Raw genomic sequence first — 23,102 nt, forward strand, 5'->3', positions numbered from 1 at the left:
GTAGGGGTCCCTTAACATGGGTCAAATTCTGGCAAATGCTATCTCCTTAAACCAAGGCACCAAGGCTAACATTACAACCTCCCTTGTGCAAAGCAGTTAATACAGGCAGACTGAAGGTCAAAGTCTGACCTTTCTGAGTTGCACAGTTTAGTTATTATCAGCTTAATCAGTTGAGTTGAGTCACTGGAGGAGCTCTTGCAAGTAATTTTAATTGATTCAGCTTTCAGATGCAAGCGTTCAATCTTTTGAATATCCTTTGTTCTCAGAATTCACCTACCTTGTTACTCTACAGAGAAGGAGCTCTCTTTATGCTCACATTTATACAGCTGCTGAATTTCATGATTTTTCTGGAGCTCTAGCAAGGTACGTGTGCTGCTAATATGATGTATACAGGCTCTTTGAAATATTTTGCATTGTCACATGCTGATAACTTAAAGGGCAAACATTTGTGTATGGCATACTTAGGATCTTACAGGAAGCTTTGCAATTAGAGGGAAAGTTAGTATGAATATGTTTCGTTCGCAGTTAACTTCCTAGGTTTCCTTGGACCATATTCCAACTGCAAACCAAAAGGATATCTCCTATCAATGGTTTATGTTTGGTGGTATGCATATGAACACAACTTATAGATGACTGATTTTTCTATAACTTGATTAATCAGCCATTATCATCATTTATTTATGTCAATTCAGTTAAAATGGCTGGGTAAATCATGACATGCTAAATTTAGGATATATTTAATATTGGTGAACAATCAAGAATTGCCAAATTACTCTAATGATTGCTCTGAACTTTAAATGGTCTGATTTTTTCATTCACCAGAATGGATGTCGTCAGCAAGACCTCTGCTAAGCCCAGCTGGTAAGACCAGCTAATGCTACAACAGCTATTCCATTAACATCTATCAATAAAACATGCATTAAAACAGATATGTTCTATTTTGGGTTTAAAGATAGTTTAACAGACATTAGTACTTTTAAAGGTTATGTGAAAGCGCATGAGTATTACACTTAAACTCATCTCGAGATGAGGAAAGGCTGTGGGCTTCTGATGACTGGAATGTTGAGTAGATGCATGATAGAGCTGTAAGCTGAGAGATCAGCTGTGTTGCTCAGAATTAAAGATTCCATTCTTTCATGGAATTAAGATGAAAAATAGTCGAAGCCCTGACAATTGAAGTTCCATCACATTCTAAGTGCCGGAGAATTTTCTTTTGTTGATGATGATCAAAAGCATGTGCTCTTATTGCTGATTAAGATCAAATAAACTTAAACACTGAATGAATTAAGAATAAAGTGGCATAATTTAATTATGCAGCTGAAGTATACTTTTATAAAAGACTAATGATGCCATCAGAAAAAAAACTCCAATAAAATCTCATTTGTCAAGTGTATCAAGAGTATCCTGCAATCTGAGCAATGTATGTGGTATAAAATAAACCTATAACCACCGCAATTTTCTTCATCTGAAAACATACAAATGCTGAACTAAATCAACAGCATTCCTTTTCTGATGCAAATAGGCTGGTACAAATGGAACTAAGTAAACCACACTTTTAGTGTTCCAAGGATTAAAGTAAAAATATTTCATTGAGGTTGGAATAAAAAATGTTTAGTACCACATTGACCATAAGACAATAAGATATAGGAGCAGAATGAGGCCATTCAGCCCATCAGATCTGCTCCATCATTCAATCATGGCTGATACGTTTCTCAAACTCATTCTCCTGCCTTCTCCCCGTAACCCTTGATCCCCTTACTAATTAAGGACCTATCTGAATCTGTCTTAACTACACTCAATGACTTGGCCTCCACAGCCTTCTGCAACAATAAGTTCAACAGATTTACTACCCTCTGGCTGAAAAAATTCCTCATCTCAATTCTAAAGGGAAGTCCCTTCACTCTGAGGCTGAGCTCTCAGGTCCTACTCTCTCCTACTAGTAGAAACATCTTTTCTACGTCTACTCTATCCAGGCCTCTCAGTATTCTGTAAGCTTCAATGAGATCTCCCTCATCCTTCCAAACTCCATAGAGGACAGACTCTCAACTGGTCAGAGTTCTCAACTGCTCCTCTAATGAGAGCCCTTCATCCTCAGGATCATTCTTGTAAATGTCACTCCAAAGCCAGCACATCCGTCCCTACATACGGGACTCAAAACTACTCATAATATTCCAAATGTGGTCTGATCATTATTCACACTCCCTGAAAAGCATCAGTAAATATATTGCAGACCTAATCTGTTATTTTGTAGTACAAAAATTAAATAATTTCCTTTAAAGAATTGAACACAAATTGTAAAGGAAATGTAAGATTATCGCACAAATTGCCATAATAATTTAGAATTTTAATGCTCTTATTGTAATTAACAAAGGATTATTGTCTACTTAAAATCTAAGACAATTATCAGTAAGAATACAAAGTACATCAGCACAGTAACTTAGATTTTTCAAAATTACCTGGATTATTTCTAAACATGCAGATGAAATGTTTAGATAATTACTTGGTATTTACCTGTTGTGTATTGCTTTCCATGACTTTCTTGTCTAATTGCTCTTGCAGTTGATGACGTTGAACTTCCTCATGGCTTAAACATTGCTGAAGCTGAGCTAATTGGTCTTTTGGAACCATGGTGCAGATTTGTTCTCGCAATTGTTGTAGTTCTCGAAGATTCTGTGACTGGCTAAATGTCAGGCTTGAATTTGACTGTAGCAACTGAGTATATAAACAGATTAGGTAAATGCATCATTATGTAATTATTTAAAATACTTTCATTACATTACATAAAGGCAAAATACTACAGATGCTGGAAACAGGAACTTCAAAATAATCTCTTTGTTTTATAATTCTCCATTTACAGATATTTTGACTTCCAGCTTGCAGGCTATAAAGGGATCTTGGCTTCCTAAATTGTTCTTCTGACTTCTAGCTAAATTTGTAGCTATGGTACAAAACAGGAAACCTGTTTTAGATTCCTTCAGTTACAGGTTCCAGCAAAAGTACCGTAGTCAGAAACTTCAGCTTTCACTAAAAGTTAATGTTCACATTTGTAATTTTGCTTCATATTGCACACATTGGTGCCTTGTGTTTGGAGAAGGCTAGTGCTGTAATTTCTAATATTCAAATGGAAATGTTATTTGTGCTCAATATCCAATAGTGCTCACTACCTACAAGCCAGAGTGTGACTTTATACACTCAATAAGACATGATGAACAAAACAAATAACTTTTTTTTTCTGAATGGTTTCACTGCTATCACTGCCATATAACGTGGTCATATGAGCTATATGTAAAAGAAGCAGCTGACAGAATATTCTTCTGAAGACTGTCATTGAGACAAAGGAAGTTCTTTGCATGGCAATGAGACATCCCTATTGAAGGCCACGACAGGCCATATTGACTACTGAAGGCAGTCTGGACAGAGGTGGCCGAGGAAGGGCAGCAACTGTGGATGGCTCAAGAGGACTTAGGTCCAGCGCTACAAGAGGATGAATGTTCTGCTGCACTCTACCATGGAAGGCACTGCTTTCTAGTCAATGCTCCGAACTCTGATGAGTTTAAGGTAGCATTGAAAGATTGCCATAGCATAGAGCTGCAGCACAGGAGATGAGAGTCAGGCACCTTCATCTGAAATCTCATGTGCAATCAATGTCTGCCACTTCAATACAGCTACCAAATAATCAGTTACCAGTGCTGTGGTACCAGAGTGGTGCTGCTTCTCAAATGTCAGCCAAGGTTCACATGCAAATCACAAATGGAGCTACATCACTCAGTGGCTCATGCACCATTAGGTTACTGATCTTTCATCATAACTAGGGGACTGGACAAATCTGATAGCTTTTTACAAAAAGTTGATATGGGACAGAATACAACCACAGAAGAAGATTTCCTTTTGAGTTGAGCTGCCTTTCTTTTTTTCATGGGATGTGGGCATTGTTGACTCGACCAACATTTATTGCCCATCCCTAATTGCCCAAGAGTCTGAAGTGATATGTAGACCAGACTAGGTAACGATGGCAGTTGCCTTCATAAAGACATTAATGAACCAGATTGGCTTTTCCAACAATCAGCATTAATTCCAGATTTGTATTGAAATCAAATTCCATCATCTACCATGGTGGGATTTGAACCTGGGTCCCCAGAACATCACTTGGGTTTCTGGATTACGAGTCCAGCAATAATGCCACTGGTAATTGCCACCCCCTCAAGGTGAACTTTGCTTGCCTGCTCTGGTCAGGCTTGCTGGCATTAGCTGTTCCACTTGGGCAGGCTTGTTGACCTTGTCAGGCTTCACTCCTTAACACTGTAAGCATTTAATAAAAATAGAAATACTGTATAAGACTGAGAATTCTCATGAACTGATCAGCATTGAGAGGCTGCACGCAAATAAGCATGTAAAGAAATGGCTTTGTTATGAAGCAATCAAATTACTGATGAAATTTATGCTCACAGGAATTTGGATCAAGAAGTCTACCTTATCAGGTTCACAACACAAATATATAGTTGGATTTGTGAACCAAAGTGTTTCCTGTTTTCTGCATTATGGAGAATCCTCAATCCGATGGAGAAACATTGATATTTTTGAATGAACCTATTCAGAGATGTTATCACACATCTCTGGAGCAGGTGGGACTTGAGTCTTGGCCTCATGGCTCAGAGGTAGGAACATTACCACCTGACTGGGGCAAATGGCACTTCACCCAAGACCTTCTGGCCCAGAGGCTGCACCACAAGACTATCAGCTCAGTGTTATAATGGCAATGAACACTAACACCTTCACCATCAGTAGAATCCAGGCTGCTATGTTATTCTGAGTTTTACAGTACATACCTTGTCACCAGTTTCCATTAATTGACTCTCCAGGTTGGACTGCTTTTTTCGCAGCATTTCATTCTCCACATTGAGGACTTTCAGTTCATGTTCAAGTGAGACAATTAACTTAATCTGCCAGGAGAAACAGTTCTGTGTCAGAAACATAGGCTACATTGAACTCTTAAAAAAACGTGACAGCAGTCTGCCTCGGCTTCCGATTGTGAGGGCATAGGGGCATCAGAATCTTAAGTAATATCGGCACTGCGCAAGATCTATTTTTGGTGTTGTTTTTGTAAAACGGAATTCAACAGCACTTCATGAAACTCTAATTTCAAATTACATGCAGTAACCTCTTAAAGGCATATAATAAAATTTATCACAAGATTTTGCCCACGGTCTCAACCCTCTTTCATCCATGTGCATCAATTACACACTAGACAAGTACAATTACACTATTTCTTTTGGGTGTCTTTGTGTCATTTGAAAGGATTAATTATTGGATGCCTTTCCTTCACAGTCAACCATACTCTTTATGGTTTATATCTGTTCCTAATGAAATCTGGATATTTCCTGCAATGGTTGCAATGCTAGAACAGTCACCTTGGTATACACCAATGCTCCAATCCAAACCACCCCATACTGCTTTTTGCATATTTATCTTCATGACATACCTTTCAAAAAGGATTTAATATACCAAAGCAAACAAACCTACTCTTTTGACATTAGGCTGAGGATAAGTTCCTGTCTTGAAGCATGTGAAGTGGTGTCCAGCTAGCCTTTAAAGGTGGCAGTAGAATCTATAACCCCAGAAGGTATGGCTAATAGCAAGAACTTCTAGTCTCATGTGTGACTAACTTGTCTAAGATAATGAGTAGACAAGCATATGATCATTTGAGCTAGCTTATCCTGGGCTTAGAAGGATTTGATGCCATCTAACGAACTTGATGCTGTACCTTAATTTCAGAATTGAAAATCTCAGTCATTGTGTGGGACAAGCACTTATATCACTCAAGTTGTCTGCCTGCTTGTCCCACACGATGACTGAGATTTTCAATTCTGAAATTATTTGACTGGGATGGACAAAGTCAGAAGTCAGACAACACCAGGTTATAGTCCAACAGATTTCTTCGAAATCACAAGCTTTTGGAGCATTGCCTCTTCATCAATTGAAGGGAGAGAAGCACACAGGCACAGAATTTAAAGGCCAAGAGATCAATGGGCAGAGAGATTAAAAAAATCATACAAATGGTGCAAGTGGAGTGTCGATAGGGTGAATAATAAGTCTTTGCAGGTGATCAAGAGTGTAAGACCATGTGTGTAAAGTGTCAAAGCTGACTAACAAGTAAAGGGATGACCTATAATCTGATTAAATAAGGCAGACAATAATTTCAAAAAATTATAAATAAGGTGGTGCTGGAGACAAACCAAATGACTAGAAAAACATAATAGGTATAAGAGTACAATGCCAAGGGTCTAACCAAAGTAATAAGTAATCCAAAACTGTACAAACTAATTAAGGTAGAGAGATCATAACAACTTGACAAGGTGATTTTGTCAAAACAGGACAGTAAGGAAGATTTTGCAGATATAGAACAGTGTGGTGGGTGAAGTACCTGTAAGAGCAGCACGGTGGCTCAGTGGTTAGCACTGCTGCCTGACAATGCCAGGGTGCCAGGGATCCAGGTTTGATTCCTGCCTCAGAATCTGTGTGATGTTTGCACATTCTCCTCATGTCTGCGTGGGTTTCCTCCCACAATCCAACAGATGTGCAGGTCAGGTGAATTGGCCATGCTAAATTGTCCATTGTGCATTAGTCAAGGGTAAATAGAGGATAGGGATCTGGGTGGGTTACTCTTTGGAGGGTCAGTGTGGACTTGTTGGGCTGAAGAGCCTGTTTCCATACTGTAGGGAATCTAATCTTCTCTCTGCTAGCCACATTGTCACAGGGGACATCATTTGGTCTAACTGTACACTTATGCTGGCATCTCAAAAACCTCATAATCTGAAAATCTGAGCATCACATGCATGATTTGCACTCAAAGGCTTATACCTATCACATCCTTTCAAAATACCAATTCTTCTTGTTCTGATTCCTACTCACTGGGGACATCTCAATAACTCTCAAGGTTATGCATGATCACAAACTGCTCACACCAATTCCTATCATGTGAAATTCTTCTCTTGGTCTCATTGCAGGAATAACTGGCTCTCAATTGGGCTTGGTGGGTTAAAACTGGTTGGGGTGGGGCTTGGATCCAGCTCCTCCCCTTTTTTGAAGAAAGTACCAAACTAGCCAGGTAAAATTGGTACCATTCGTTTGCTGTCAGAGAGACTCCAATTACCAGTAAGCACTATTGTGTCTGATCTTCTCAGATGTGCAAGAAGGCAAACACATAGCTCTGCGTAAGTCCTTCTGTACCTTTACCAATTAATTCACTCTCTAGTGCCACTCAGAACTCCATATGGTGAACGAGGCTGCAACCTGAGGATGTCCTGTCCAGCAGCTCAGAGACTGTCACCTCAGTGGGTGAACAGTCATAGAGTCAGAGTTGTATAGCATGGTAACAGACCCTTCAGTCCAAATCGTCCATGCTGACCAGGTATCTTAAATTAATCCAGTCAATATTGTATCTGTACCAGCATCCATCACTTCATCTGGAAGATTGTTCCATACACACACCATTCTCTGTGAGAAAAAGTTGCCCTTTAGGTCCGTTTTAAATCTTTTCTCTCTCACCTTAAACCTATGTCCTCTACTTCTGGACTCCCCTACCCTGGGAGAAAAGACTTTGGCAATTCACCCTATCCATGCCCTTCATGATTTTATAAACCTCTATAAGATCACACCTCAACATCAGCTAGAGTTGACTCGGGGACACAATCAGGTGAGTACATCTACAGCTGATCGTAGAAGAAATACATGAGATCTGTGACATTCAGAGACTGCCAGAGATCAAGCACCTGCTCAGCCCCATGAAGAAGATGGGGCTCTGTATCCTGATCTGACATATATGTTCAACTTGGACAGAGAGGCAAGGGAACACCAGGCAGCTGTGCCAGAGCCTGTTGGTAGCCTGGAACATCCATGTTGTCATTACAGTGATGACTCCAGCACACGGGTGCTGGGCTACCACCTTGGAAAAGGTTCAGCAGAATGCTCAAAATCTGCTTGATATACATGTGGACCTACACTCCATTGCTCTGTCAGTAAGGTAACAGGACAGTGAGGCATCTCAGGGCGACAGGATGATGCCACAGGAAAAATACGTTCTAAACATGTACCACTGTAGCTACATCTCAGGCCACTCCAGAGGTACAGCACCCATCCAAGAGGCAGCATGGTGGCTCAGTGGTTAGCACTGTTGCCTCACAGTGCCAGGGACCTGCGTTCGATTCTTGCCTCGGGCGACTGTCTGTGTGGAGTTTGCACATTCTCCCCGTGTCTGCATGGGTTTCCTCCAGGTGCTCTGGTTTTCTCCTACAATCTGACTCTATGACTCTATGTGTAGGTTAGGTGAATTGGCCATGCTAAATTACCCACAGTGTTCAGGGATGTGTAGCTTAGGTGTATTAGTCTGGGGTAAATATAGAGCGGATAGGGGAATGGGTGTGGGTGGTACTCTTCGGAGGGTCAGTGTGGACTTGTTGGGCTGAAGGACCTATTTCCACACTGTAGGGATTCTGTATCTTCCATATCCACCTGCCCTGACAGTGATCCCATTGCCTCAATGACCTCCGGCTGGGGAGTGGGAGCAAGTGTTGTGCAGGAAACTCTCAGCAAGCCAGGGCCCTGTAAACATAAAGCTCCAAGAGGTACACACCAATGCCTTCAACACTATCAGGGTTTACCAGTCAATATGCTCCCTCCGTCTCAGGTCCAGAAGTTGGATCTACACTCAGACATAGTGCAAGTTGGAGGCAAAGATAAACCTTCTGAGGTGGCTTGGTGTGGAATCATTGAACAGAATAAGCACTTCAGTAAATATATATTTTGCAGGCATCTCAGTTTCACAGCATTACTGAATTTGCAAGCCTTGCTACAGTCTTAAAATTCCACCTGACCTCTCCAAAACCTCTTTGCAATATGTCCCAGCATACATTCCACTTATCGCAAATCTTTTCATTTCTCTCCCCCCATCAATAATTGGCATTTCAAATTGAAATCCTTTGCCACCATTGTCCTCTCCAGAGTTTTTCAAAGCTTGCTTCTTGGATCACATATCTCTGCTCAGTGTGCACCCAATTAAAGTAACGTGGGATGTTGTTGTATCAAAAGGTAGTGTACGGGTTGAAACTTTTCTAGTCTGCTCTAACCTAATCAGAAAAGAGTGATATTGATTTTCTCATGTTTTTAGTTTACCCTCCTGTTGAGATCTTTCTGAATCTGATCATATTCCTTCTTGAGACAGAGCTTCTCCTGTTCAGCAGCTTTCAGCGTGGCTGACCTGCTGTAGTGTTTTTGCTGTTTGAGTGTCAAAATTGTAGATTCCAAATGTTTGATCTACAAAAAAGAGAATTAACTTGAAATCATATTCAGAAGCATGCAATCTTACCCTTATGCAAAATTCCACCAATCCCAAACTTGTAATCAATTTACTGTTACATAGAAATCCTTATTGTACGCAAAATCATTGCTAGAAACATGCATTGCTGAGGTATTCCAGTGGCAAACAGGCCATTAGACTCACAGCCCTTTCGACTGCATCATCAGGGATAGGTTTTTGTAATTCTTGTTTAATAGCTGGCTGTTACAGTATCCTTAATAATACATACTGGATACTAAGCTGAAGCTTGCAGGGTAAGTTCAGAAAGATATTTTACTGAATAACTAAGCTTAATTAGTTTGATTCACAATTTTTGTTCGTTTAACATAACCTGAGCAGGCAACTATTGGAGCCTTAAGATTGGATTCTGTGCCACTGGGTTAGGAAATGAAATATCAGTAGTATTTCAAATATATACCAGATCTTCAAAATCAAAAATATTCCAAGGCAAGCTATAGGGAAGGGAGTACTTAAAAAAAAATGAAATTAACACCAAGCCACGATGGGAGACTTGGCTGAAATAAAAAGGAATTTTGTAATCGCTATTAAAGCCAGAAGGTTGTTATTTTTGAAAAATTGTTCATTGAATGCGGATGTCAATGCCAATGTTAGCATTTGTTGCTCACCCCAAATTTTTCTTAACAGCATTTAAGAGCTACATTCATCTAGGTCCACAGTCACATGTAGGCTTGACCAGGTAAAGATGTTAGACACTCTTAGGAAAATTAGTGAACTGAATGGATATTTACAAAACTGATCATTGTTTCATGATCCTACTACTAAGGCTGGCTTTCAATTTCAGATCTTTGTAAAAATTAATTAACTTAATTCATTGCTCTAGTTACTTTTGTGGGATTTGAATTTGTGTCCCCAGAATATCAGCATGGACTTTAGGATTACTAGCCATACTTGCTGTTACTTCAATGTCTCCCCTGTTGAGAGGAATCTCAACATATTTCTGGTCCCAAAGGTGGGACCAAACTCCTTGAAGAAAATCTAGGCCTGTAACGACAGTCAAGAATTCAGATACTCATTGGTTTATTTTCTCAGTTACCTTCTCCCTGGCCTGCTGAAGCTCCCCTTTTATTTGCTGTCCTTCTTTCTGCAGCCTCTCATTTTCCTGCCGTAGTAATTTCTGTTCCTCTTCCACCAGCCGAGCCAGGTCATTCTGGTAAAACTTTTTCTGCTGATGCTGAAAATCTGCAGAGTGCAAAGTCAGCTCTAGCATCTGATTCTGCAAGTCACAGAAAGGAAACACACAGTTAAGTCATCTGAAATATATTTCTTCTTGATTGTTTTGAAAGGGACCCTCCCCCTACCACTTTCGTATATATCACAACAATTTCTGAAGTGTATATGATTTAGTAGCATGAGGCACTTCAGGTATCTACTGCTCACTTAAGGAAAAAGTGGATGGTTAATGGGAGAGAATGCATTCATGTGAACTGTCATGTGCACATTGCAGGGGAAGAGGATTGTGCTCAGGTGTAATGTTCCCATTGATATTTATGGTGTACGTTTAGTGCTAAAGAAGTTACGTTTAACTGCATGTCATTTAGCAGCTGGCACTGCGATGCACCCAATTACAGCAAGCATCAGTATTTGGACTGAGAATTGGAGAGGGTGGAAGTAAATAACTGATGCTGTCACTGCACATTTACACTAAACCACATGGAGCTCTAACGGGAACCACTGGTTGTTATAAAAATCAGAATGAATTATGTCCTTTCAGGAAGGAAATCTGCTAACCTTACCTGTCTGGCCTACATATGACTCAAGTCCCACAGCAAGGTGGCTGACTTTTAACTGTCCTTTGGGCAATTAAAAATGGACAGTAAATGCTGACCTGGCCAGCGATCCCCACATCCCAAGAATTAATTAAAATAGTATAGTCATAAAAAGTTATACATACATTAAACTTTTAAAAATTTTGACGGCAGAAAGAATTCAAGCAACGTTAATGAGTTTTACCTTATCTTTGGTGGTCTGTAGCTGTTTGTGCAATGACATAACTTCCTGCTTTAATGCTTCATTTTCCTGTTGAGCTACACGGAAGTCTGATTTCAATTTTGCTGTCTGGAGGTTGATACTTTGTGAGCTTTCCTCCAAACTCTGTATCTAAAATATAAAATGTCCCCTGTTTACATTTAAATGTTAAATTCAGCCATTAAAAATTATGTCTTTCACAATATGGTTATAACCTGGAGAGTGGTGGTGCCCCTACTTCTGGATCAGGAAGCCTGGGTTCAAATCCCACCTGCTCCAGAGGTGTGTAATAGCATTGATTGATTAGAAAAATAGGTATAAGCTGCAATAGGCTCTTCATAAAAAAAAATAGAAGGCCTGTTTCTTGTGGCTGCTGTTACATTTGTTTTCAAGCTGAGGTTTTCACCTAATATTTTCAGTACACTGCTAATTTCATTCTTTGAAGCACCATTTTCAATAAATGATAAGGAAAACAATGTCATGAAACTGACTTAAAATTGTACCCCAAACGTTTTCCACCGTGGGCAGGTATAAGTGAGACAAGACACTTTCTGAAGAAGGTTGGCTGAACCCGAACCATTAACTCTGATTTCTGTACACAGACTCTACCAGACCTGCTGAGCCTTTCCAGCAATTTCTGTTTTAACTTCTAATCTCCAGCATCCACAAATCGGTTTTACTTTCTGATGGGTTTGAGGATTGAGATGAGTCAACCCACCTACTGTGTGTGGATGGGCTGATAAATGACAAGTTTTTTTGTGCCACACAAGTGGCAGGTAATGACCATCTCCATAAATGGGGATTTCTAACCATTTCCCTTGACAGCTAATAGCATTGTCATCATTAAATTTCACTTTATCAACAACCTGGGCAGATCTCTGTTCACTATAAACCTAACTGCGCCTGCCATAAAAATACAGTGGCTGTAAGAGCAGTTCAGAGGCTACACATTCTGTGACTAACCTGACAGTACAAAGCCTTTCCACGAGCTTCAAGTCAGAAGTATAATGGAATCATAACCACGTAAACAAATGGCAAGTATACTGAAGAAACCCAATACAATCTTGCACAAAATAGCAGGCATGATTGGTATCCAAACCACCAACTTAAACATTAATTCTCTCCACCACTGGCGCCCAGTACTGTAGTATGTATCACATACAAGATGTACTGCTGCAACCTGCCAATGCTTCTTTGTTAGCATCTTCCAAATTCTTGACTTCTACTAGAAGAACAAATGCAGCAAGTGCATGGGAACACCAATTCCTGTAAATTTCCTCTCCAAGTCACACACCATCTTGACTTCACTGTTACTGAGTCAAAATCCTGGAGCTGGCTACATAGCAGAACTGTGGGAGAATGAACCCTCTAAATTATGCAGCCAAAATGTACTATGCATGGGACGGGACGGGCACAACCCTTAGGATGCACACATGCACAATAATATTAAAGAGGTCATGCAGCGTAACAAACGAATCATACACGGCAGAGAGAGGTTAGATGAAGCATTACTACAGATATACCTTTACAACATGGACTATAGTAAGGAGGCCACTGCCAACTTCTCAAGGGCAATTAGGGATTGTTAATAAATGCTTGTCTTGCCAGTGATGCCTGTACACCATGAATTAATTTTTAAAAATGTAATAGCTGACTCTACAGCACAGAAAGATACCTGAAAAACAAGTCCTGCCTATTCTTTTGGTTCTGGACCAAATGCAAATTAAGTATTTGAAGAGATGGCTCATTATGAATAAAACTGGAATTAAAATCACAACCATATATCCATTGTTGATTGCGGTAAAAACCCATCTGATTCACTAATGTCATTTAGGGAAGAAAATGTGCCGCCTTTGCCTTCTCTGCTCTGTGTGTGACTCCAGACCCACAGTATTGTAGCTGACTCCTCACTACCTTCTAGGCAATTAGCAGTGACAATAAACGCTGGTCAAGCCAGGGCCTCCACATCCACAAACAGAAAAAATAGCATTTTCTTTGTATTTCCTTTTCTTTCATACAGTACCTTTTCTTGTGATGTCATCAGCTGACTTGATAACTTTTGGACCTCTTGCAGTGATGTCTGCCATTCTTGTCTCAAATGTTCTGCCTGCATTTCCATGATATTCATTTTGGTAATCTGAATGCAAGCATTTACAGATATATAGTTACAAATACATTGTAAAACAATCATTCCTAAGGAGTTGAAAGACAGTAAGCAGCCACTAACCAGTGCTCTGAATCTAATTGGAACAGTCCACATTAATGTTTCATACCTTGCCAACGCACCGGTTCACTTCATCATTCAATGCTTCTTTCTCCCTTGTCAAGTTTTCATTTATGCGCTTTAGAGCAGTGACTTCATCCTCCAATTTGTTGTATCTGGACAACTGAAAATGTGAGAAATGTATATGGACTTTTTCAACAAAAGTGGATCCATTCCAAAATGCAAATCTATTCATCACTTTCATTACACTTGCATGAAAGACTTTTGAATATGTACCATATGTAGCATCATTGTTATGTTATTCGACTAATAACATAAAGACACGATTTCTAATTATGTTACAGTATTTGGGGAAGTGAAATCCAATTTGGAATTTGGAATAAAAAAGACTATTATTATTAAATATGACTTAACAATGACTGGATTGTTGCAAAAACCCAACTGGTATACTCATGCCCTTGAGGGAAAGAGATCTGCTATCCGTATTTGATCTGGCTAACAGGTAACTACTGACATACAATCATGTAATTGGCTCTTAACTGCCTTTTTGAATGGCTTAGCAAGTCATCATGCCACTTGGTGATGGTAATAAATGTTAGTCATACCCACAGTCCATGAATAAATTAAAATAACATTTTTTTTCGCTAAGTGCATCAAATTTTTATTGGAGAGGTTTCTGCTGTGAGGATCAGTAAGATTTCTTGCTGTCTCTGACCCAACCTACTCTGCCCTATGGTGTCCCTCAAGTCTATCCTAGCCTGATAGTACGACGTGCTATTCACAGAACAATTTGCTTCTTTCTGGTACTCATCAAAAGACAAGCATCCATGACATTTGCACCATATTTAAAAGGCAGCTCGGCACCCAGAGAAGCACTGGCATACTGGACTTGGCCAACTCTGTCAAGGACATTTTTTAAAGCTGTCTAAGAAGAAGATGGCACTGTGATTCTTGGACCTGGAGGGTCCTGTGAGAGTGTCTGTAAGAGTGGTGAAAGTAGAAACCTCACAATATTTAAGATGTATTGCAATGCCAAAGCATACAAGACTATGGACAAGTGCTGGAAAATGGGATTAGTTTAGTTAAGTGGTTGCTTTTGACTGGTGTGGATGCAATGGGCTGAAGGATCTTTTTCTGTGCTATAGGCCTCTATGACTCTATGTCAAGATTAGAGTGGTGCTGGAAAAGCACAGCAGGTGAGATAGCATCTGAGGAGCAGGAAAATCGACATTTCGGGCAGGAGTTGCCCAAAACGTTGATTTTCCTACTTCTTGGACACTACCTGACCTGCTGTGCTTTTCCAGCACCACTCTAATCTTGACTCCAATCTCCAGCATCTGCAGTCCTCACTTTTGCTCTACGACTATATGGTCAAGGAAGTGGTGCAAACGTGAGTCCTATCCCAATGGATTGACAGAGGAGGTTGCACCACCAGACCTTGGCAGCCTGGTCCGAGGTTGCTACCCAGGTCAGCGCTAGCTCCGTGATCCAGAGGAACAGCCTGCAGTGCTACAAGAAAGTCAATTTCTTTCTGCTCCACCAGGTCAAGTGTCACATTGTTCCCTCTACTATCTCACACTCACTCTCTCAGCAACTGCACCAACCTTCCACCAAGGATCTCTCTCGACCACTTTCACTGATGCCTACAACATCTTCCCTGCACTCACACTCAACAATATCCCCTACCCTGGCTACCACAGCACTAACCTTGCATGGCCTTTGTGCTGCCTACTAATTTGGGACACCTCACTCCCTACAGCAGCATTAATAGCTGTGCCAGCCATTTTCACCACTCCCAATGACTCCCCACCTCTCATTCAAGGAGAAGACATTCATTAACAGGGGCAGTACCAGGCCAGGACAGGCTGAGGGGCGCTGGACAATAGGCTCCGCACTTCAAATCCTGGCCATTGCAGGAGAAGACTGGAACTAGTCCTGAGGGGATGCAAAAACCATCCATGTCCCGCCAACAAGTAAGTACTACTACTCATTCCTCTGCAACTCTCACAACCTTGCTGTCGGTGTCATTTATGGCAAACTACTTATAACCACTGGCCACAATGTTTTCTCTCCTCTTGTCTTACAGCTACCACCAGCATCTTCACCATTACTGCAGTGAAATGCCCAGCACCCCCTGACCCTCCTCCTTGGCCTCCGAGGACAAGCATGCTGAGGCTGCAGAGGAAGCATTGGCAAGGCTGCCTTCTGCACCAACCAACTGTTCAAATGTAGTCATCTCACTGGGAATGTCACGGTTGGAAAGTGTGGGAGCACAATCTGGTGAGGTCATCACATTGCAGCTTTTCAGCTGGCAGAGAAAATGCCCCAAGCTGCTGGCACATGGAGAACTGCCCAAGACCGGGTCCCTGCTCACCACTTGCATCATCTTCCCTGATATGTCCTATCCCACTGGCAGGACAGACCCAGTAGAGGTGGTGGCACAGTGGTATACAATTAGAGGGGAATTGCCCTGGGAGTCCTCAACATTGATTCTGGATCCCATGATGTCTCATGGTTTCAGGTTAAATATGGGGAAGGACACCTCCTGTTGATGATCACATACCATGCTTCCTCAGCTGATGAATCAGTCTCCTCTCAATGTTGAACAACACCTGGAGGATGGAAAAGGAACAAAATGTACTCTAGGTGGGGGATTTCAATGTCCACCACCAAGAGCAACTTGACAGTAGTATTAGTGATTGAGATGGTTGGGTCCTAAAGGACATAGCTGTGATACTGGGTCTGCAAAAGTTGGTGAGGGAACCAACAAGAGAGGAAAACATACTTGACCAAATCCTTACCAATCTGCCAGCTGCAGATGCATCTGTCCATGATGGTATCTGTAAGAGTAACCAGCACACAGTCCTTGTAGAGATGAAGTTCCACCTTCACACTGAGAATCATTTCCATCATGTTAAAAATCACAGAACACCAGGTTACAGTCCAACAGGTTTAATTGGAAGCACACTAGCTTTCGGAGCGACGCTCCTTCATCAGGACAATCACCTGATGAAGGAGCGTTGCTCCGAAAGCTAGTGTGCTTCTAATTAAACCTGTTGGACTATAACCTGGTGTTGTGTGATTTTTAACTTTGTACACCCCAGTCCAATACCGGCATCTCCGAATCATTCCATCATGTTGTGTGACTAAATGAGACAGACTTTGGACAGATCTAACAACTCACGACTAGGCATCCATGATGCAATATAGGCCATCCACAGGGCCAGAATCATACTCCAGCAGAATTTGCAGCCCCATGGCCTGGCTTATCCCCACTCAACCAATACCATCAAGTGATGCCAAGTAATCAATCCTGATTCAATGGAGAGTGCAGGAGGGGATGCCAGGAGAATGCCTAAAAATGAGATGTGAACCTGCTGAAGCTACCAAACTGGACTACTTACATGCCAAACATCATAAGTAGCAAGTGATAGACAGAGCTAAGCAATCCCAAAACCAATGGATCAGATCTAAGATGTGCAGTCATGCCACATCCAGTTGTGAATGGTGAGGAACAACTAAACAATTCTCCACCTTCTCAACTAGGAACGGTCAATAAATACTGGCTAGTCAGCGACGCCCACATCCCATGAGTGAATAAGACAAAAATTACTATTGTATGTAAGAAATGCAGCAACAAATTTGTATAGAGCAAGCTCTCACAGACATCAATGTGATGACTAGACTTTTCTGTGTCACTGATTGAGACATACAAATTGGCCAGAACACCTTGAACAATTCCTTTGTTCTTTAGTACAGTATCATAGGAAGCTTTATGTCCAACTGAGGGAGCTGACAGAGTCTTGTTTTAACATTTCATCCAAAAGATGATTATTCAATGTTACACTGAAATATTTAGACTTAAGTGCCTCCATTTTTAGTCAGACGTGAGCCCACAACTTTCTCACTCAGATAGGAGATTTCACTAATTTAATCAACCTGAAATAAGTGGAATTGGGCATCATCAGTTCTAAACATGGAGTGAGGTGTTTGTGTCGAGTTAGGTTGGAGGGCCATAATTGGCAAGAAGGATGTGAAGGGCCATTAAGGTGAATAGATGCATATCGGTCGACATGGAGAGTATAAGGAGCCAGGGGTGGTGGTGGTGGTGAGTGGGTTTGCATGGATAAGACATTTAGAAATTACTTTTCAAAAGGTTCCCTCATCAAGAATATGGTTCACAATTGTGAGAACCCATGAACCATGAATCCTTAAAATTCATTCCCTGCAATTGAATTGGCCAGGTCAGGAAGCAGAGTAGGGTATTCTGTTTCACACCAGCCTGCACCCTCAACGTGCCACAATGAAAATAGGCAGAGAATATTGTGTAGATATTTCTGAATGGGGAATGAGGTGATCCACTAAAGGCACTAGTTCTCTGCTGAATTTCACATTGTTCAATGAAATGGAAACATTTTAATGATCATAAGAAATAGAAGATTAAAGTTAACAATGAAGAATTTAATCTTACATGGCCATTTTCAATTTCTTGCATTATGTGCATCTTTTCTTGTTCACGTTCTTTCTCTAGGTTCCCAGCCCTTTTCTCCTTCTGGCGAATTAGTTCAGCCAACCGCTGCTTCAATTCCAGTACATCAGCTTGGTTCTTTGAGTTTTTGTGGCAAAGATCTTCATTCTCTGCATCTAGCTTTTTGTTCTGGGCTCTCAGCTCTGCCATCTGTTTTATGGCACCATTGGAACAAAAGGATTTTCAGAGTTGCAGGAACCATCATTTCTTCAAATTATTACTACTTACACATGTCTCAGATAAAGGAAACTGCAATTGTTCCTGTTGCACAGTGCTTTAATCATTTGGAATTAGAATTATTTATAATTAATAAACATTAATAATTAATTATTTATAATTACCAACAAATTACCAACATATGGTCCTGAAATGGAGTGTCATTATCTTCAGAGTAAACTCAGTGACAACAGAACAATAGATTAATGTCTTCTTACACATTGAATTTAATTTGACGATTATGAACATTGTGGACTATATTTCCTTGCTAGTTCAGTGTTAGCATATTATGTATAAACACATTGATGCTGATTTATTTTCTCTCTTGGCTGCAGGGTGTCTTTTCAAATAAAATCTGTATCAGCTGATTACTTCACAACCATCAAAATGCCTGAATGTTTATTAAAATACATTAAAGTAGTGAGAAATTTGTTCTTGCCTAAGCTCTCTTACAACATAAAAATGACATGTTTCAAAAGGGCTTCACTGACTTTTAAGTGCTTTCAGAGGCACTGAACCTCTGCAGGGCATGATATAAATGCAAATTTGTTCTTTCTTTAGTGGAAATATGGCAAACCATTATGATTTATCCCAGCTTTCTGGTTGCAAAGTTATTTGAAACAACTTACAAAGAGTGACAAAGACTGCAGAACACAGAAATAAAAAGCCTTTAATCTTATAGACTCAAGGGAACAGAATCCTGGTCTTTGCAGTTTGACCTCGTAATTCAACAGCTTTAGTCCTGGTGTCAGTCTATTGAATGTGTGCAGCACCCACCCCCAAGCCATTATATCCATCCTGGTCGCCAGACTGTAGCTGTCTGGTCAGGAAAGCTGGGATATTGTCCAACTTCTACACTATTTCAGTGGCAGGTGAATTAGTGGGGATGAGGTGTTTTTTTGAAATGGTGGTAACAGATCGAGGAGAGGGAGGGGGGGGGGGGGGTGATCCACTGGAGGTTTCACTGTGTAGCAGTCAAACTTAAACCGGACATTTTCAATTTTAATATTCCAGGCTCAGGAGAAGTGGGAATGCTCTTTTTGAGCATACAAAAACATAATACAACATTTTTCTCAGATCTCCAGCATTCCCTTAATAGTTAGACAACTGAATCCGTGATAATAACAGTTGGCAAAAACTTATGCTCTTCTGTGAAGGAGGTTTGTTGGTTATGATGGTGGGAACTTTGTCAGGTGAAAGACTGACCGGGGTTGGGGGGGGGAACCCCATTGCCTTCCTGTCTCCAGACCAATTAAGATCTGTGGTGAAAAAAATCCATGGATAGTAACTTCTGCCCTCCCTTCTATTTAAGGCCCTAAAGGGTCAGATCAATGGCCTCTTAAACAGCCTCAATCTGCCACTGTTGGTATATTGTAGCAGCTTGCTGGGAGTACGCTATGCAGCATACAAATAAAGAAAACCCTGATATGTATTGTTTGATGACTCCAAGTGAGAATCCTTTGTTTAGAGGCACATAATGCCTGTAAGAGGGCCTGCAATCAGGAATTGAGGAATGGGGGTTTTGGGTCCACTAAGAGCCAGCTGTTACTCTTACTGTCGACTCCTCTACAGCCTCAGTCTATGATTATTAACCCTAACTCAATGGATGTTGTTCCAGCAGCAGTAACTGCCTCCAAAGTGGTGCTGTTGTTCAAAAGAACTGTTGGCTGTTGACTGGCTGGAAAGTCTTTGTTTGCACTCTTTCCATTCCCATAGAACGGCCTCCCAACTGCTGATTTGAATGTATTACTGGGCATATCTTTCTTTTTGAAAGATATGAACCTGAGACCCCATCACAAGATTCTACCTGAAGTGAAACACATGTGGTGCAAACTGGTCATTTGCAAACTAATTTCCAAAGCAGTGTTCCATGGCTACTGAAACATCTCAACTTATGCATTTAATACTAAACAATTAATGGGTAATTAAAATAAAATATTTGAAAGGTATAATAACTTGCCTGGTTGTTTAGAAGTTCTATAATTCTCTGAGCAGTTATTTTGTCATCCTGCAAAATCTCCACTTGTTGCCTGTAAAGATTCAGCCTTTTAATATTGTACCTTAAACCTTAGCCTCACTAACTCACCTGACAAACAGAAGATAGATAGAGTAGAATACTCTTATCATATTACCAACAAAGTCTGCAATTTTATACATTGATTTTCTATTTGTGCTATATGTTTAAAACCCTAGCTATAGTTTCAATAAAAAATGTTGAATAATAATGCTGCTTGACATAGTTTGACGATGAACATGACAAAACCAGTGGATATGTACAAGGGCTTAATCACGATTTTGTGAATGTGACTACATCAGATTGTTATTTGACTAACCTTAGCACAGTTTTCCCATGTTGGGATCCCATGCCAGTTGTTAGTGAGGAGGACCTTGCATGATTGACCAAGTTGTGTTTGCTGACATCATGTCCTGGTACAATGTCTGTGCATCGTGCTATCTTGTTGATGTAGTTTACATTTAATTCAAGACAGCATGGCTGAGGTTCAGAATGGTGTTGCAATGGGGTAGGACTTCTGCTTGATGCCACAAATTTTCACAACCAGAATGCACTTCCATGGGAGGTTATTTACAATACATTTCTGTATGAAGAGGGCAATCCCCCAAAGTGCTTCAGCAACCCTGAGGATGGCCTCCAATGAAGGCTTTCAGCAGGTTGTATTAAACTTGAACTGAAACAAGAGGAGACTGCTGCAAGACTCCTTCCTTGACTGGGTGACTTCAAAGTCTTTAATATCGCTTCCTTAGGCCTACTGGCAATGTACTCACTCTAGTCCCAGGAAGAAGCAGAAAATTGGGAAACCATTATTTTGGGTGGGATCACTGAGAATCAACTCTGAGACTGCAGCAATGTCTTTAAAATCCACTGCTGGGGTTATCCATTAAAATGGAAGCCATGGCTGAGATTTCATGTGAATGAGTTGTCCATCACTGGCCTGAAGCTACAAGTGAATTCTGTGTCATTCATGAAGATGTAGTTTTTCCTTTCTTAAAGCAGGATGTCCTGGTCAATCATAACACTTTCATAACACCCCTCTACTGCCACCATTAGGTACAAAACCAAGTGTAATGTCATAGTTTATTTCGACATGTTGTTGCTACTTCTTAGGCTGTGTCCATCTATACAGCAATAATTAAGGAGAAGTTTTATACATATATTGTATGTTTGTATGAGCAAGAAAACGCAACAAGTAAAAACTGCAAATCAAAATTTTAAAATGTTCTAAAACAGTCAAATAAATGCTAATTAATAAATTACCTTTTTAAATTATTCTAATGGCACTAAAAACGACAACCTTAATAGTTGAAGCATTTAAATTCAAATGACCATTCTGGAACTGAATGTTACTGCCTGTAATGGTGACCATGCTGCAACGTTCCAGCAAATCACAGTGCAAACTGGAGGAGTCTTCAGACGAGGCACTTTACAGCCTTCTGGGCTCAATATTGAGTTCAACACCTTAGATTGTGAACCCACTCCCAATTCCTCCCATTCTTTTTAGCTTTACTTGTTACTAATTCTCCATCTTCTCTCCCCTCTTCCCACTCCAAATGGGACTGTTCTTTCCAATCTGGCAGTTGACACACCGTCATACTGTCATTCTCACATTCCAATTACTTAATCTGACATCCTTTCTCCCCCTCACTTCATCTTCCCTCTCCCGCTATTGCATAAAATGGTGGATCATCCACTTCACATCAGCTCTGATGAAGAGTCATCTAGATTGAAATGTAGTTGAAAAATGTGGTGCTGGAAAAACACAGCAGGCCAGGCAGCATCCGAGGAGCAGGAGAATCAATGTTTCAGGCATAAGTCCTTCTTCAGGAATGAGGCTGGTGTGCCAAGCAGGCTGAGATAAAAGGTAGCGGGGATGGAATTTGGGGGAGGGGCGCTGGGAATACGATAGGTGGAAGGAGGAGGGTGAGGGTGAGGGTGATAAGCCGGAGAGGGGGTGGGGGTGGAGAGGTCGGGAAGAAGATTGCAGGTCAAGAGGGCGGTGCTGAATCCGGGGGTTGGGACTGAGATAAGGTGGGGGGAGGGGAAATGAAGGAGCTGGAGAAATCTACATTCATCCCGTGTGGTTGGAGGTTCGACGATGCTCTTCACCGCATCTCCTCCACTTCCTGCTCCTCCGCCCTTGAACCCTGCCCCACGAATCGTCACCAAGACAGAACCCCACTGGTCCTCACCTTCCACCCCACCAACCTCCGGATACATCGTATCATCCTCCGTCATTTCCGCCACCTCCACACAGACCCTACCACCTGGGATATATTTCCCTCCCTACCCCTATCATCGTTCCGGAGAGACCACTCCCTCCGTGACTCCCTCGTCAGGTCCATACCCCCCCACCAACCCAACCTCCACTCCCGGCACCTTCCCCTGCAACCGCAAGAAGTGCAAAACTTGAGCCCACACCTCCCCCCTCACCTCCCTCCAAGTCCCCAATGGATCCTTCCATGTCCGTCGCAAATTCACCTGCACCTCCACACACACCATTTACTGTATCTGCTGCACCCGATGTGGTCTACATTGGGGAGACAGGCTGCCTACTTGCGGAACATTTCAGGGAACACCTCTGGGACACCGACAACAACCAACCCAACCGCCCTGTGGCTGAACACTTTAACTCCATCTCCCACTCCGCCAAGGACATGCAGGTCCTTGGCCTCCTCCATCGCCAGACTCTGACCACATGATGCCTGGAGGAAGAGCGCCTCATCTTCCGCCTAGGAATCCTCCAACCACACGGGATGAATGTAGATTTCTCCAGCTTCCT

At 41.3% G+C, this 23,102-nt stretch overlaps 1 protein-coding gene across 5 annotated transcripts in view; it reads right to left on the reverse strand.

Moving 5' to 3' along the window:
* Positions 1-23,102, reverse strand: part of nin (ninein (GSK3B interacting protein)) — a 187,398-nt gene that overhangs the window by 7,078 nt on the left and 157,218 nt on the right. For all 5 annotated transcript variants that reach the window (XM_043697621.1, XM_043697620.1, XM_043697619.1 and 2 more), the window contains 9 exons: positions 20,267-20,336; positions 18,034-18,240; positions 13,612-13,725; positions 13,362-13,475; positions 11,324-11,470; positions 10,407-10,586; positions 9,169-9,309; positions 4,827-4,940; positions 2,512-2,712 (listed from right to left, as the gene is read on the reverse strand). In XM_043697621.1, the coding sequence (XP_043553556.1) occupies positions 2,512-2,712; positions 4,827-4,940; positions 9,169-9,309; positions 10,407-10,586; positions 11,324-11,470; positions 13,362-13,475; positions 13,612-13,725; positions 18,034-18,240; positions 20,267-20,336 (1,288 nt within the window). The remainder of the gene's footprint in view (positions 1-2,511; positions 2,713-4,826; positions 4,941-9,168; positions 9,310-10,406; positions 10,587-11,323; positions 11,471-13,361; positions 13,476-13,611; positions 13,726-18,033; positions 18,241-20,266; positions 20,337-23,102) is intronic.

This window comes from Chiloscyllium plagiosum, chromosome 10 (assembly GCF_004010195.1).
Source record: "Chiloscyllium plagiosum isolate BGI_BamShark_2017 chromosome 10, ASM401019v2, whole genome shotgun sequence".
Taxonomy (NCBI): domain Eukaryota; kingdom Metazoa; phylum Chordata; class Chondrichthyes; order Orectolobiformes; family Hemiscylliidae; genus Chiloscyllium; species Chiloscyllium plagiosum.